Here is a 16,425-nt window from a genome sequence, read left to right as displayed (position 1 = left end):
ATTTTGTAAAATGTACTAAATGACTAGAATCTAATTGGTTGCTATAGGCAACATCACCACTTTTTCAAACCCGCAGATGAGTCAATATAGCTCTTAGTCTTCCATGTATGCTCCTTAGTTGAATCTAACCATATTGAAATTAATTAATGTACTTTTCTTCATTCAATAAATGTTTCCAGAGTGATCTTTTTGAAGCGGTTGTCACGATACTCGTGAAGAAATGACATTTAAATAAACAATCTGAGTTACAAAATGGAGTCTGGGAACCATAATGTATCTATATGATTCAGTTTTTTTATGAACTAGGTTGTGGAAGAGATGACTGTTTGTGTTTCATGCTTCTTGGAATGTGCTTCTGCAAGGCCGTACTCTCTGGTACTAGTGATTAATTAGAAATATTGATAAGAGAATTAACGTCTAAGTAACAAAACCTCAGAGATCGAGCCTCATTTTAACATGTGGTCTGGGAGGCGCATTCTTTGAGTAGAGGTGCATGTAATTAATAGTTATCCAATCAGTGTAAATGCCAAAGTAAACGCTCCTCTGCATAAGGGTGTTACGATTATGTCTTATAAAACATGTGAAAATGTATTAACGTTACCTTCCCATACACACACCGGAGCCTACTTCAGAAAATGACTACAACAAAAGGCCCAGTGTGAAGAAAGGGGCCCAGTGTGATGAGGGGGCCCAGTGTGATGAGAGGAGCAGTGTGATGAGGGGGCACAGTGTGATGAGGGGAGCAGTGTGATGAGGGGGCACAGTGTGATGAGGGGAGCAGTGTGATGAGGGGGCACAGTGTGAGGAGGGGGCAGTGAGGAGGGGGCACAGTGTGATGAGGGGGCAGTGTGATGAGGGGGCACAGTGTGATGAGGGGAACAGTGTGATGAGGGGAGCAGTGTGATGAGGGGGCACAGTGTGATGAGGGGGCCCAGTGTGAGGAGGGGGCACAGTGTGAGGAGGGGGCACAGTGTGAGGAGGGGGCACAGTGTGATGAGGGGGCACAGTGTGATGAGAGGAGCAGTGTGATGAGGGGGCACAGTGTGATGAGGGGGCAGTGAGGAGGGGGCACAGTGTGAGGAGGGGGCACAGTGTAAGGAGGGGGCACAGTGTGATGAGGGGCACAGTGTGATGAGGGGAGCAGTGTGAGGAGGGGGCACAGTGTGAGGAGGGGGCACAGTGTGAGGAGGGGGCACAGTGTGATGAGGGGGCAGACATAGCTGATATTTGTTGTTCTTATTGTGATTTTATAGCTATATACAGGTATTCCTCACTTAACGACCGACCTATTTAGCGACCATTCGGACTTACGACCCGTTGTTACGTCCGGCTCTGCCGCTCAGCAATAGGGGAAATTAATGACATGTGCCCTTGCCCGTAGTACCCGCATAGTTTTTTTCTGAGCTGAAGAAGACAAGACGCACCTGATACCCTTGCAGTCTCCATCGTGCGGTAAGTTAGCTCTACAGTACTTGAAAGCACTTGGTTCTGAAGTAATACTGCAAGGACATTAACTAAACATAATATCTTTTTACTAAAGGGAGGAATATAAAACTGCATATGCACATGCTGATTTTTTATTGCCATGCATATGTATACAGTACTGTACTCACTTAGCGACCAATTCGCTTAACGACCTAGTCGTTGGAGCGGAACTAGGTTGTTAAGTGAGGATGCCTGTAGTATTTTTCTTAAAATAAAACAAAGTACAAACCGTCACCGACTTATATAATTATGATTGCATTCTATTCATCATTCAAACAGTGGCTCTAAGCCGAGTTACTCTATATATATCACCAATCTGGGTTTGGACTTTGAATGCTGTTTAATCATACCTGTGACCAGCATATTCCTTCCTTGAAGTACCAGACTTTTGCTGTCAGTTCCATCTTTCTCCTGAATACCAGATCCTGAGTCATCACCCGGACTGCTGTTCAACCATATCTGTGAACCGGAGAGTTACCGTGAAGCTGACCGTTGACCACTCACTACTTTAACCCTGGACTTGGGCACTATTGCTTGTTATCTGTATATTCAGCACAGTTTTTGAACAGTGATCATTGCTCGTTGAATATGTCTGTGTGAACCAGATTTCAGCTGTGACCTTGACTGCTTCATAAGTCGTCACCTTACGCCCGACTTTGGTTGCCGTTTATGCATCCTCCGTGTGTCAGGATTGTGCATAGTGCTGGGCTTACTATCTGCGTGTGAAACATTAGATAATACTGGAGCTATTGCTTCTCAGGTCTTCATTAACACAAGTTTTACTTCATCTACTGCTGACTGATTATTATTATTGGTGATTTTTATTTCATGCTGCTACACGATAAAATATATATTATCAGAGTTTGGCCTAATTTTACTTTGGTCAATAAGTTACGCCTGTTTCTACCAGAATCCATCTGCTTCTACTAGACGGTAGAATTGTTCTTCAGTCTTTTAGTTCAGCATTCTACATTATAAAGACTACTGGGTACATTCTCCTCGCTGCTGCTATACAAAGTAACAGTAGCCGCTGGGGCCTACCTCTCGCACTGAGCAATATCCCTGCCATCAATTTGTGACACCCATTATCTGCCTGAATGACTTTTGCTACAATGAGCTAGAAATAGACACCAGTGGTAAACGTATAAAGACGATAGCCAGAAGGAGAGGGACATAAGGCGGTACCAAGAAACTGAGAAAGGCAGGATCGTTAGGACTCTTAGCATTTTCAATTTATCTGATCATATTTTAACTAAAACTGAAGTGTCATTATTAAATAAAAGGGAGAGAATTAGGGACAACAGCGCTGCTCTGAAATAATATTATGTAAGGCTGCCAAAATGGGTCTGTAAGGGACGAATTCCAAATTTCCCCAAAGGTAAAATCAACAAACACTAACAAGGACCCAAGGCGCAAAAATGCATGAAGGATAGATGAAGCCAATCCAATATTGTCCAAAATAATTTCTAATAAAGATTTATTATGCAAATGCTAGCTGAGAGAAAGAAATAGCAGTCTGAATAAACCCAAATAAAGTAGCAATCATATAAAGATATGAAATATAATAGAAAAAATAACTAAAAAATGATAGCCAAAAAATATTAACTAAAAAATGGTCCATAAAGTAACTTATAAAAATCTAAACAGCCTCCAGTAGAAATATGGCATTTTTTCTGCATATTTCTACTGGAGGCTCTTTGGATTTTTATAATAATTTGATGATTTTATCAAATCTACTTTAATTTACATATCGATAAAAAATAATTTAATAATTATTATAATTTATAAAACCTTTATTAAACATGTAGATACCAACAGTTTACATTTTAAAAGCGATTACTTAGTGAAATAGAAGTCTAATATTTCTCTCTCACAATTCTGCTGTATACAAAGAAGTCTTAGTGATTTAGAGATTTGTGAATATGAAAACTCTCTCTATGCTCAAGGATTTAAAGATAGAGTCTATACAGAAATTTTGATTAACAATTACTATAAACTAGAGAACTTGATAGGGCCAAATTTTGGTGTATAAATATTAAAGAAAAAAAATGAAATTACATATAGTACAGATTTATGATGCAAATAAAGTTAAAAAAATGTTGGGGCATTTTTGGGTATGGACTCCTGTCAAAAAACAAGGAACCTGAAAGACATAATAGTTTCTAGTACGTTAAAATGTAGATATGTATGTAAATATGATCTATTTGGAAGACAAGTTGGCCTGCCAAACTAAGTAATTTATTTACTGGCATGCCCATGAGGTCTACAATGTGATGTTAAGGGTTCAGGAACATGTTAGAAATATAAAAATAAATGGATGTTAACCATTCAGTATTCCCATGCGTTTTCCTTTAGTACACAATTCAGATCCGAAATTTCTCTCCTTGAACATATACAATTAGATGTGAGGTGAAGACCTTGAAAAGAAACTCTCAGAAAATGAGATGTTTTGGATTTTTAACATGGGGACTCTTTTCCCAAAGGTCTAAATGAGGGGTATGATTTTATTTAGGTCCCATTTCTCTTTGTTTTTCCTCCTAGAATTATTCTTTTCTGATGCAGACATTATTTAGTATTTTTTAATACTCTTATTTTTATAAGCTGTAAATACACTCCAAATCCATTGCTCTCTGATTATCATTTTTTATATTAAATGCCATTTCTCATTCTCAAAAGTGAGAGGATTAAATATGACAGAATTACTGACTTATAAGAAGAGAGGAAAGGACCAAGTTAAGGAAAATAGTTTTTGTCCTGTTGATGCCACTTCGAATACAGCAAGTAACAAAATCAATAAAATTTTGGAGAAACATTGGCCGTTACTTAAATTAGATTCATTATTATCCTCTTTTTTCCTGCTAAACCCAATATTATTTGTAAAAGACAAAAGACATTGAAAATTCATTTAGCTCCTTCATATCTTAAAGATGTAATGAAGACTTAAAATGACTGGTTATTTTTTTTCACTTATTGGCTTGTAAAATAAGTACATAAAGAACATAAAACATTCACTAATTCAACTTATATTCATTTCTTTATGAATTTAATAATACCACTTATGTGGTTTATTTATTAGAATATGGTTGTGGCAAAACATATGTAGGAAAAACTAAAAGCGCTTTAAAAGGTGCCAATATTTGAACATACACAAAATATTCTACATAGGGTAGACAATCATATAAATATATAAATTGATCCGAAAGGGTAATTTGTCAGTATAATAACAGTAGATGAGAGAGGGTTTATATTCAATTTCATTTTAATTATTTTTTTTATAATTTTTAAATTTATTTTTATTTTCAATTTTATATTTTTGTTCTTTGTTTGGAATTGTAACATATTCACATAGTGAAACATTGCATGATAGAAGGGAAACACTGTCTTCGAATGACAGTAGAAACATCTGTGCGTTGAGCCAAAGAGAAATTTAGATCTTAATTACTGTTTAGTTATGTACCTGTAGAGATCTCTTACAGTCTCAATGTAAAGAAATGTCAGTTTGGTGTGTAGTATAATGGTTCGCTAAATGTTGATTAGGTAAGGTAATTAAAGGTATCAGTCTGAGTAAAGGCAGAGGAGTGTGGGCTATATTGAAATAAAAGAAAAGCATTGATTTTGAATGACAGTTGAAATATTTGTCCGTTGACCTTTAGAGAGATATAAGACACCAAGTACTGTCTAATGAATGTGCCTCTAGAGATTTCTTAGAAATCTCACTTTGGGGTTTAATCTAATTAACTCGCTGAATGCGGATGAGGATAACTGCGGTTAAAGATTTACATGTGAGTACCACTGCATTTTGTTTTACTTTTGTTGTAAAATCGTGAAAATGTATTCAATTAAATAAACAAACTTAGACGTCTAAGAATCCCTTTTGTTCTAAAAAAACCTCCTAATAACTAAATGTTAAATGATGAAGAATTCCATAAACAGCAGTTAAGATATTGTCTAAATATGGAATATTCATGGTTACAATGTAGAAATGCTCCATTATAGAAGTGACACTGCTGTAGTCTATCAAAATGTGACTTATGTAAAAGCCGATGGCACTGTGTGGCTAATGAACGAATGTATAAACACGTTAGAGAAATCAGACTGTCAGAATAGATGATGGTTGTTAAAGATTTACGGCAACGAGAAGAATGATAGGATTGTAAAAACAGGATTCCGATTGACTATGTAAAAATAGGGAAGCTGATACAGCGATGAATTCCTTTCGTTATAAACCATAAGTCATACTATGAAGAGCTTTACTTTTATGCATTTTATGACTTTTAGATAGTTTTAAATAGTGGTCAGGATACATAGTGCCTTACAAATGATTTACTAAAATGTGGGAATTGGAATAGTTTTTAAAAAATGGTTTGTTATATCAGTAATGTTATTATAATTATAGTCCAATGTTTTTTGTATGAAACAGCCAATTAAGTATAGTGAAACTTATTAATGCGATCGTTTGTACACATGTAGAAAAAATAAAATAAAAATGAAACTGCCATATAAAAATGTTTGTTTTACCATGGACTCACCTCTTACGAAACGGGAAGAGGGATGTGGACCATGGTCATTGTATGAAAATCTGTTTTATGTCGGACACTAAACTGAGATACCTGGAGGAAATTCAGTGTTATAGGCTTATGTCCTTTTGATATCTGGTATATGTGAAATTTACAATTTTTAATAAAATCTGCTTTTAATGATAATACACCATGAAAGTGCCCCCATCTGTTTGATAATTTAGATCTGGCTGTTCCCGTGGAGATCGGGTGTATGAAGGGAAGGACGCGTGGAACACAATCTGCTTGGTCTGAACATTATAAGTGTGGTGACAAAAGCGAAGAGTAAAGGACTATTTCAAGGAATTATATTGGGATACCCAAGAGTGCGCACTGTGTATTCGGTATGTTTCATACATACACACACAGGCCTATTTTTTTATTTATATTAATATAATCAACTGACTTTACAATATTTAGAGTATCACAGCACACGTTTCATATTCAATTGCTTTTGTCATGAGCAAATTTTTTTAAACTTTCATTTATATATATGAAAACATTTCCCACACTCAAAAAATGAAAATGGTTTCTCACTTGTGATTTCTCTGGTGCGCAACAAGAGAGGATTTCAGTGTAAAACATTTCCCACACTCAGAACATGTAAATGGTTTCTCACCTGTGTGAATTCTCTGATGTTCAACAAGAGTGGATTTCTGTGTAAAACATTTCCCACACTCAGAACATGTAAATGGTTTCTCACCTGTGTGAGTTCTCTGATGTGTAACAAGAGAAGATTTCTCTTTGAAACACTTCCCACACTCTGAACATGGAAACGGTTCCTCACCTGTGTGGATCCTCATATGTTTTAAAAGCATTTTTTTGTAAGCAAACCATTTCCCACACTCTGAGCATGGAAATGGTTTTTCACCTGTGTGAGTTCTCTGATGTTCAAAAAGATGTGATTTCCGTGTAAAACATTTTCCACACTCAGAACATGTAAACGGTTTCTCACCTGTGTGAATTCTCTGATGTTCAACAAGATATGTTTTCACTTTAAAACATTTCCCACACTCAGAACATGGAAACGGTTTCTCACCTTTGTGAGCTCTCTGATGTTCAACAAGAGAAGATTTCTCTGTAAAACATTTCCCACACTCAGAACATGTAAACGGTTCCTCACCTGTGTGGATCCTCATATGTTTTAAAAGCAATTTTTTGTAAGCAAACCATTTCCCACACTCTGAGCATGGAAATGGTTTTTCACCTGTGTGAGTTCTCTCATGTTCAACAACATGTGATTTCCGTGTAAAACATTTCCCACACTCAGAACATGGAAACGGTTTCTCACCCGTGTGAGTTCTCCGATGTTCCACAAGATGTGATTTCACTGTAAAACATTTCCCACACACAGAACATGGAAACGGTTTCTCACCCGTGTGAGTTCTCTGATGTTCAACAACATGTGATTTCCGTGAAAACAATTTTCCACATTCAGAACACGGATATGGTTTCACACTTGTCTGATGCATATCAAGAGATGACTTAACCCTAAAGAATTTTCCACCCTCAGGACAAAGAAATGTGCTATCTGTATGAGCTATATTATGTGTAACAATATCTCTGTTATCGGGAGAACATTCCTCATGATTAGAGGGATCAGGTGATTTATCTGCTATGTGGAGTATTGGATGTATATTTAGGGCAGTGGGGTTTCCTCCTGGAGAATCTTGTGTGATGTTCTCTTCTATTTCACAATCTGTATATAAAATTAATTTTCCCTCTGAGATATTCCTGTGTTTGCATCCATCTGCTGGAAATAAAATAAAGGTATGGAAATAGACATTTTATTTTACATTGATTACCATATTATAATGCGCAACATTTTCATACTATGACAAAGTTGAAATGTCCAGCTGTTTAATTTCAATTTGCAAAACAACTAGCACTTTATTATTAAATTACCAAGTCTAAGGCATAAAACCAACTACATTGATGTGCAAATTGCATTCAGGTTGAATAATTCCAGTCAAAACCCTAGAACAGTAAGATCTGTAAACCAGTGACATTGTCCCACTAGACACTGATCTCACACATCAGCACTGGAGCCTCAAAAGTAGACCAGACCTGGATATGGGTTTACACTACTCTTAGGTCTCACATCCTTGCACAGAGCAGAGGACAGCATCAGGACAGAGTAGGAGAATGGAGCAGGGCACAGATGGGTAACAGCACTAAGTAATGTATAAGGGTAAAGCAGGGTACAGAGTCAGATCAGCAGAATAAAGAGCAACTGTACAGAGCATCCAACACGTAGATTGTAGGGGAGCTATTGTGTAATGACGGGTGTGTGAGATGGAGGAGTTTGTGTGAAGTGTACGTTGTGATGGGGTGAATGTGATCTTAGAGGGAGGAGAATAATCTCATACTCTGCATTAGTATTACAGTGATAATATACAGCTGAGGATCAAATTTTCATGGTAATGTCACATGTGGTAGTACAGGGAGATGGTTATGGATACTGTCACAGGAGGTAGTGTACAGGAGGTTCATGGGTAATTTCATGGAGTCAGACTATGACGTCCCATGAGATACACCAGACAGTGCGAGGAGAAGACTGGTCAGATCTCTGGGCTGGTAGCACAGAATGATATGATGTGAGGAGGAGACTGGTCAGATCTCTGGGCTGGTAGCACACAATGATATGATGTGAGGAGGAGACTGGTCAGATCTCTGGGCTGGTAGCACACAGTGATATGATGTGAGGAGGAGACTGGTCAGATCTCTGGGCTGGTAGCACACAATGATATGATGTGAGGAGGAAACTGGTCAGATCTCTGGGCTGGTAGCACACAATGATATGATGTGAGGAGGAGACTGGTCAGATCTCTGGGCTGGTAGCACACAGTGATATGATGTGAGGAGGAGACTGGTCAGATCTCTGGGGTGGTAGCACACAGTGATATGATGTGAGGAGGAGACTGGTCAGATCTCTGGGCTGGTAGCACACAGTGATATGATGTGAGGAGGAGACTGGTCAGATCTCTGGGGTGGTAGCACACAGTGATATGATGTGAGGAGGAGACTGGTCAGATCTCTGTGCTGGTAGCACACAGTGATATGATGTGAGGAGGAGACTGGTCAGATCTCTGGGCTGGTAGCACACAGTAATATGATGTGAGGGGGAGACTGGTCAGATCTCTGGGCTGGTAGCACAGTGATATTATGTGAGGAGGAGACTGGTCAGATCTCTGGGCTGGTAGCACACAATCATATGATGTGAGGAGGAAAACAAGAGTCTAATAGGGGCTGATGGTTCCTGACTCTCCTACTGGAAAGATACATTTTCCTCATTAGTTTGCACTGACAGAGGAGGGTGTAGAATAAGAGATTGTTTTAGTGACTCAATAAGTTAAATATGTGACTCTTTTCTGTAATAAGTGTTTATTACTCACATGTGCTGATATCTGTAGGGATTTCCTCCTCCTTACACTGCTGATCACCCCTCACATACGTCTCTTCTTCTACCTTTGTAATTTCTACTTTAATATCAGTCAGGACGTCATCCTGAATAGCCCACAAAATAGTAAAACATATAATTAATATATGATCTAATAAAATGATATGAAACAGAAGAATATCAGTGTATAAGATCTACACAGCTTTTTCACAGATCATATAATGAAAAGTCAATTTGGGATTTGCGAGTCCCTAAAATCTACCTGATTCTCCTGTGGGATACTGGGAATTTTCTGTGTACAATCCTGTGAATAATGAGGATGGAGATATTTTTCTGGGGTTTTTCTGATACTGGATCCATCTGTAGGAAACACACAGTGACTGAGTACATTGTATATATAAGCAGAATATGTGACTCTTCTGTAATAAGTGTTTATTACTCACCTGTGCTGATATCTGTAGGGATTTCCTCCTCCTTACACTGCTGATCACCCCTCACATACGTCTCTTCCTCTCCCTCTGTAATTTCTACTTTAATATCAGTTAGTACAGCATCCTTAATAGCCAACATAAAAAAAATAATAAAAAAGTAAAATAATTTAATTATATCGGATTTAATAAATTCAGATGAAGAGTATCAGCGTATAAGATACACACAGGTTTTTTTTTGTAATGTATATATATATATTTTATTTTACAGGTCATATAATGAAATGTCCTCTAGTATTCTGGTATTTGGCGAGTCCATAAAGTGCCATCTACCTTATACTCCTGTTGGGTAATGGGATTTTCCTCTGTACTATCCTGTGAATAAAGAGGACGGAGATATCTCTCTGGGATATTTCTGTTACTGGATCCATCTGTAGAAAACACACAGTGACTGAGTACATTGCTTATATGTGATTATCAGATGACGTGTATCTAGGTGGCCCTCAAAACTGCTCCACTTTATAATAAATTAAACTCTCCTCTTACCCAGTGATGTGAGGATCCAGTGATTCTCCATCCTCATGTCCTCGTACAGATCCTTGGGTCCTTCTAAATTCTCCCACTCCTCCTCACACTTTATAGGAACCTGACAACACAATGACACAGTCATCATCCAGACACATCCCCTGGTGTTACTGTATAATGTCCCATTCCCAGCAGTCACCTCTCCAGTCACCAGCTGAATGATCTTGTTGGTCAGTTCCAGGATCTTCTGGTCATTGTTTCCTTCACGTATCAGTGAGTGAGGTTCAGGCACCGTGATGGGGCTCTGGGTCCTGCTCAATCCTCCTGACACACAGGGGCGGCTCCTGGGTATTACACACTCACCAGATCTCTTTATCACTACTGTGTAATCCTGTGTATGGAGAGAGACAACAATTTTATTTAGGGGCTATTAGTGGAAAATTAATAATGTTTTATTTTATAATTACAACCCATATCCTATATGTAACTGTTCCCCTATATACAGGAAAGTGGAGTGTATATAGCATTTACCTCTCCTACAGCTCCGGACACCTTCAGTGTGCCCACCTATCCGAGTCCTCTATCTACAGCCGGCCCCCACGAATCTATCGCCTGCTTGGATAAATCAGTGCAGACAGTAAGATGAGTTTGAAGTGGGGGCTTGTAGTACAGAGGACTCAGAATGGCCGACCTATGGAAGATAGTAGGTGAGGTAAGTGCTGTATACACTCTAGTAGACAGTGTATATAGGAAACAGTTACAGGTAGGGCAGGGGCTGTATGTGTAAGATAAAGCATTACATTGTCTATTTTGCACATTTAAAAAAACTGCAGGTAAATGGAAATCATCCCATAATTGTAAAACTTAGTTGCATCTAAAAAAATCAGCAAAAGCTGTAAATCATAAAGTATTAGTTAGTGATAGGAAAAAACAACAACACACTGTGACCAATACAATATATCCAACATCTGTGAAGATTGTGGGACTGATACTTCTATCTGAGACTGTCTACCTGCTGCTCATTTACAGCTGTTCAGGGGGAGACGACTGAGGCAGAGCAGAAAGTACCAGCGTGAGAATGGTCACCATCCTGTGAGCCAGAGAGGATCATGGGAAGAATAAACTATAATATAAAAATTACTGAAGAATGAAACATTCTTTGTGTATAGTGTGATATAACTTATATAAAGGTAAACGTTACGTAGGATATCAGTGTGTATATGTTGTAGATGTCCTCATGTAACAGATAACTCCCTGTGTAACACCTGTAAGGTGATATTACTGTACTCACAAACACAATATGAGCCAGATGCTATAAAAACTGTAATATAATTGTTTCTATAGAGGATCTCACAGAACCTAATGACCACAGATAATATTGTGGGCTACATCCTAATGCACACTCTCCAAGACAAAGTAATCTGGAAAGTGTCCTAGTATTTCTCATGTGGGTCTCTGTAACCAGGGCCATGGAGCCTCCATGAAACCAGAAACACAAGGGGTGGAGCCTCTCTCCCAGAATCCCTCACCTCTTCAGTCCTGTCCCCGTTTTATTTATAGCAGTAAGAATGACGTCACTGTGACATTCCCAGAATCCCTCACCTCTCCAGTCATGTCCCTGTTTTATTTATAGCAGTAAGAATGATGTCACTGTGACATTCCCAGAATCCCTCACCTCTCCAGTCAGCAGGTAGATGATCTCCAGGGTGATAGACTTCTTCCTCCGCCTCTAGCGCATCAGGATCCTAGTACCCCTCCCCACCCTCAATTGATGTCCCTTGGCACACTGACACTTGGGGCACAGCTGGTCTCAATCCAGAGAACGGTCTTCCTCCCCGTGGGCAATTTATTTGCATATGTCCCAGTTGTTGGCAAGTGTAGCACCTCCTAGGATCGGATACGGCTGGACAACGAGGTCTGGGCACAGTAGAGTGCGCAGCTGGGGTACGTGGAGGCATGGGGCGTGATATAGCTGGTGGTGCATCTCGATCGGGTGGGGTCCTTCGACTAGTTGCCCATTCACCTCCGCTAGGTCGCTTCCATTGGGGACGGTTTGCACGGAATTCATCGGCTAATGCTGCTGCTTTCTTTGGGGTAGTGGGATTTCTGTCCACCACCCACTCTCTAATTTCTGTAGCCATTTTATTCATTAGCTGATCCAATATAAAGATGTTTTTAATGTCTGTTAAGGTTGTGGCTTGCTTCCCTTCTAGTCCCCGATTACAGTTTATTTGCAATAAACTGCTAAATTCTGTATAAGAAGAGTCAATAGTTTTTGCCATGGTTCTGTACTTAGTGCGGTAGGATTCAGGGGTGACCGCATATCGAGCCAACAATACTTTCCGAATCTCCTTGTACTCTCTTCCTTGCTCTGGGCTAAGGGCATGGAATGCCTCTGCGCTCGGCCCATCAAACTACGTACCAAATATTTCGACCACTCCGCCACAGGTATATCATGCGTTTCCATCATGAACTCAAATAACTGACGGTGAGTGTCTATGTCAGTGGCTGATTCCACAAAGCGTGGTACATCGTGATATCCCAATCGCGGCGTCTGTCTTCCTTCCAATACTGAAACTGATGTCATTGCAGGTACCACAACCGGTCTACCCAGCGCTGCTCCCAATACTGCTGAACTCTCATGTGCGACAGCTCCCGGTCCAAGTACATCCAGCCAAATCTGGAGCTGTCCCGTGTTGGGGACGGTTATTGCAGCTGCCTGGGTTGTCAACTCCCCAGTTACATTACTGAGTTCCCCTGACGGGTCCTGAACCGCCTCCTCCTCTTCCTCCTCCTCAGCAGGGGTTTCTATGTCCCACTGAGCCAATTTTTCAATTAGGGACACTCTGGTATCCGTTGAGTTGATTTCAATTTTTCTTGCCTGACAAAGTTCCTGCAGAATTCCTTTCTTGGTGTTTCTGTAGGTTTGTGCTGCTGTCTCCATTCTGCTGTGCCTTTCCAATACCGTGCTTGTCTCTGAGTGATCCCACCGCTTGCCACCAAATGTGAAGATACGTGGTTCACAAATCACTCAGACACGGTATTAGAGGAAAAATGGAAGGAGAATTTATTCTGCAGAACAGGACTAAATACAGCGCGGCCCCTTAACGAGAGCAAGTCCAACAAGTGAGGAAGTCCGTTCACATAAATCCAGTGAGAGAGGTTCCACAGCACATCTCTGGCAGAGCATCACCTCTTGGACAAAAGTTAGTCACACCAGTGTCCAGCTCCCAGGGTATCCTCTGTTATCAACTCCTAACCCCACCTTGGGAACTGCCTACCCAGGGGAGTTGCAAAAGGTCTCGATTGGGGGGCTATTTACACTATCCAGCCCCCTTCCTTACCTCCCCAGGTGTCTTCCCTCAGGTGACCCCTGCTGGGTCCGGCTCCTGGCTGTCTGTAGAGCTCACTAGTGGACAATAGGGAGCAAACAGAAATAACAATGGTAGCTTAATTCACTCAACTTGCTTTACACACACAAAAATGCATAAGACTAAGTCCCTATGTAAAAAAATTCCTCTGCACCCATCCAACATGAGTCTCACAATGTTACATCACTGCTCAGAAGCTTCCTCAGAGTATGAGTCTCATTCAAAGACCTACACTTCAGGAGGGAAGACAGGACGACTTTACAGCTTAACTAGGGATCGGAGTTCACTGGAGAACGGGAGCTGCAGCCCCCTGTGACGGACATGTAAGTGCACCAACAACAAGGTTCCAAAACAAAGTGTATTAATTCACATTGTGACTAACCAGAGATAAATGGAAAACGCACATCAGAGACTTTTGTCCGTAATCTAAGTAAACTAACCCATGAACATTGTAGATACTTACACTGAACATAACATCATTCTTATGTACTGTGGCTGCACCATCTGTATAAGGAGCTTGGCCGTTATGTTATATAACTGATCATATACAGAAAACCTGATCACATTATAAAGATCTTATATTGTTGTTTACTCATCATTACAAACTGCCCGTTCTGTGATGCACAGGGGTATAACTTTGTCACCCCAAAGGGGCACACAACCTGTTGGTTTCATCCATTCGGCAGTGACCTGCAGATAATCCTAAGGCCACAAAGGCCCTATTTTCCATTAGAACCACAATACAAGCCAAGGGCCCGAGTCATTAAGGAACGTAAATGCAGATACATGCCGCATTTTGCATTGAATAGCACTAAGTGTGCCCAGAAACGGACTACTCGCCAGTGAACACAAGTACATCCAAATTATCGAACACAAAGGACACATTTGTCCTCCAACAATTTCATGGGCTGGAACGTGGAAGGGACAGGGCTTATGCACGTAGTCAGTGTACAGTAATGGCGAGCCAAGGCTGACCACACGCAGCAGCTTCCGATTCAACCTCTGGGCATCTCTAAGGTACGTGTTTTTCAGTCATATCATTTGCACCAGTTACAGGCCGGGTGTAAGTGCCGAGTGATAGTGACGGCTGTGTAAGCAGCTAGAACATGTGTCTGCAATCAAGAGAAACTGTAAAAATGTATTTTATGTACAGAAGACATTAATAACATCATGAAAAATTAATTTCATGGTGAAAGAAAGTTAAAAAGTTTTTTATTTTTTCCACCACGTACGTACATATGTCCGATTTACTTCAAAGTCTTCACCACCATACTGTGGCAACACAACAACAAATACCGAATATACACACCCAGAAACCTCACCAAGGCCCTAATCCTTCTCCTTAAATTGGAAATTGAAGCAGAGAAAGATCACCTACCTGAAGCAGCCCCCTCCCACAAGACCCCCAAAAGTACTCCACAACATCTGCCCAAGACGGAATAGGCCACTGTTCCCAACATCGACTATTATTATTATTATTCGCCTTTATTTATAAGACGCAACAAAAATTCTGCTGCGCCGTACAGATACAGACATAAGACCATACATGGTAGATACAGTACAGAACATTAAACAAATACTACCAGGACTAAAAACACTCCAAACATAACTTGCATAGTGAAGTAGGAGCAGAAGAATAGGTAGAGAAACAAGAGGGAAGAGGGCCCTGGTCATAAGAGCTTAAATACTAATGGGAGGGCAAACAGACAGGAGGCACAAATGGAGTCAGAGAAGGGGATCAAGCACAAGAGAGGGGGGGGTAAGGTCATCAATATGGATAGAAGATTAGGTGGATGGCTGGAAGGCTTTGAGGAAAAGATGAGTTTTGAGTGCTCGTTTGAAGGAGGCCACATTAGGGGACAGTCAGACAAAGCGAGGAAGCACGCTCCAATGAAGAGGGGCAGCCCGGGAGAAGTCTTGGATTCTGGAGTGGGATGAGGTGATCAGGGTGGAGGAGAGGCGACGGTCATTGGCCGACCTCAGGGAACGGAATGGAGTGTGAATGGAGAGGAGGTTAGAAATGTAAGGGGTAGTGGAGTGGGAGAGAGTGAGGAGTTTAAAATGGATTCTAAAGGGGAAGGGGGAGGCTACCTCTGCCTCTGGGACTTGACCAAGTGTAAAGTTTCTCTGTTTTCCAGAACCTCCTGGTACCAGAATCTAGGAAGTTTCCTTCTCCAAACTGCAGGCAGATGTGGCCTCCTGGAGACATTTCATAATCTCCTGGCTGGGCAGGATCACAGCGGTCAAAATTAGTATTAGCACTAAATGGTGATTCCCCTCTCCCTGCTAAACAATGTCCATAAAGCCCATCTTTATTTCATCTGGAACAATAGGCCCCAAGACAGTAGTCCTGAAGAAACCTATCACTAGAGGGAAAGGAGACTCCCAGATAAGAGAGTACTATCTGGCGTTGAACATTTCCCAAGCGGCTGCGTTATATATTCCCCCACAGGAGCATCCTCCTGGCTAGACACCGAATCCAGCTACCTAAACAGGTCTGACGTAACCTCTGTTGGTCTAAACAGAAAGCAAAGACCAAAGACTTCCGAACTACTCCCAACGATAAAATCCTGAACTAACCTCTGGCACTCATATTCGTTGAGACTGAACATCACCTCCCCCATGACTCGTATCTGGGGTAATTCTGCTTCCGGTTGGGG

General features: G+C 40.5%; 2 protein-coding genes and 1 pseudogene across 3 annotated transcripts in view; all 3 read right to left on the bottom strand.

Moving 5' to 3' along the window:
* The window catches only part of LOC142108581 (uncharacterized), a 127,451-nt gene that overhangs the window by 108,623 nt on the left and 2,403 nt on the right, over nucleotides 1–16,425 (bottom strand). The window lies entirely within an intron of this gene.
* Nucleotides 1–16,425, bottom strand: part of LOC142108605 (uncharacterized) — a 169,933-nt pseudogene that overhangs the window by 151,746 nt on the left and 1,762 nt on the right.
* The window catches only part of LOC142108562 (uncharacterized), a 365,380-nt gene continuing 354,977 nt past the window's right edge, over nucleotides 6,023–16,425 (bottom strand). Inside the window, 5 exon segments of the mRNA XM_075192316.1 lie at nucleotides 6,023–6,580; nucleotides 6,582–7,794; nucleotides 9,437–9,548; nucleotides 9,704–9,801; nucleotides 9,885–9,996. Of these exon segments, the coding sequence (XP_075048417.1) occupies nucleotides 6,523–6,580; nucleotides 6,582–7,794; nucleotides 9,437–9,548; nucleotides 9,704–9,801; nucleotides 9,885–9,996 (1,593 nt within the window). The 3' untranslated portion in view covers nucleotides 6,023–6,522.

Source organism: Mixophyes fleayi, chromosome 12, assembly GCF_038048845.1.
Source record: "Mixophyes fleayi isolate aMixFle1 chromosome 12, aMixFle1.hap1, whole genome shotgun sequence".
Lineage (NCBI taxonomy): Eukaryota > Metazoa > Chordata > Amphibia > Anura > Limnodynastidae > Mixophyes > Mixophyes fleayi.
Note: the sequence above shows the minus strand (reverse complement) of the source record. Positions and strands in the feature narration are given on the sequence as shown.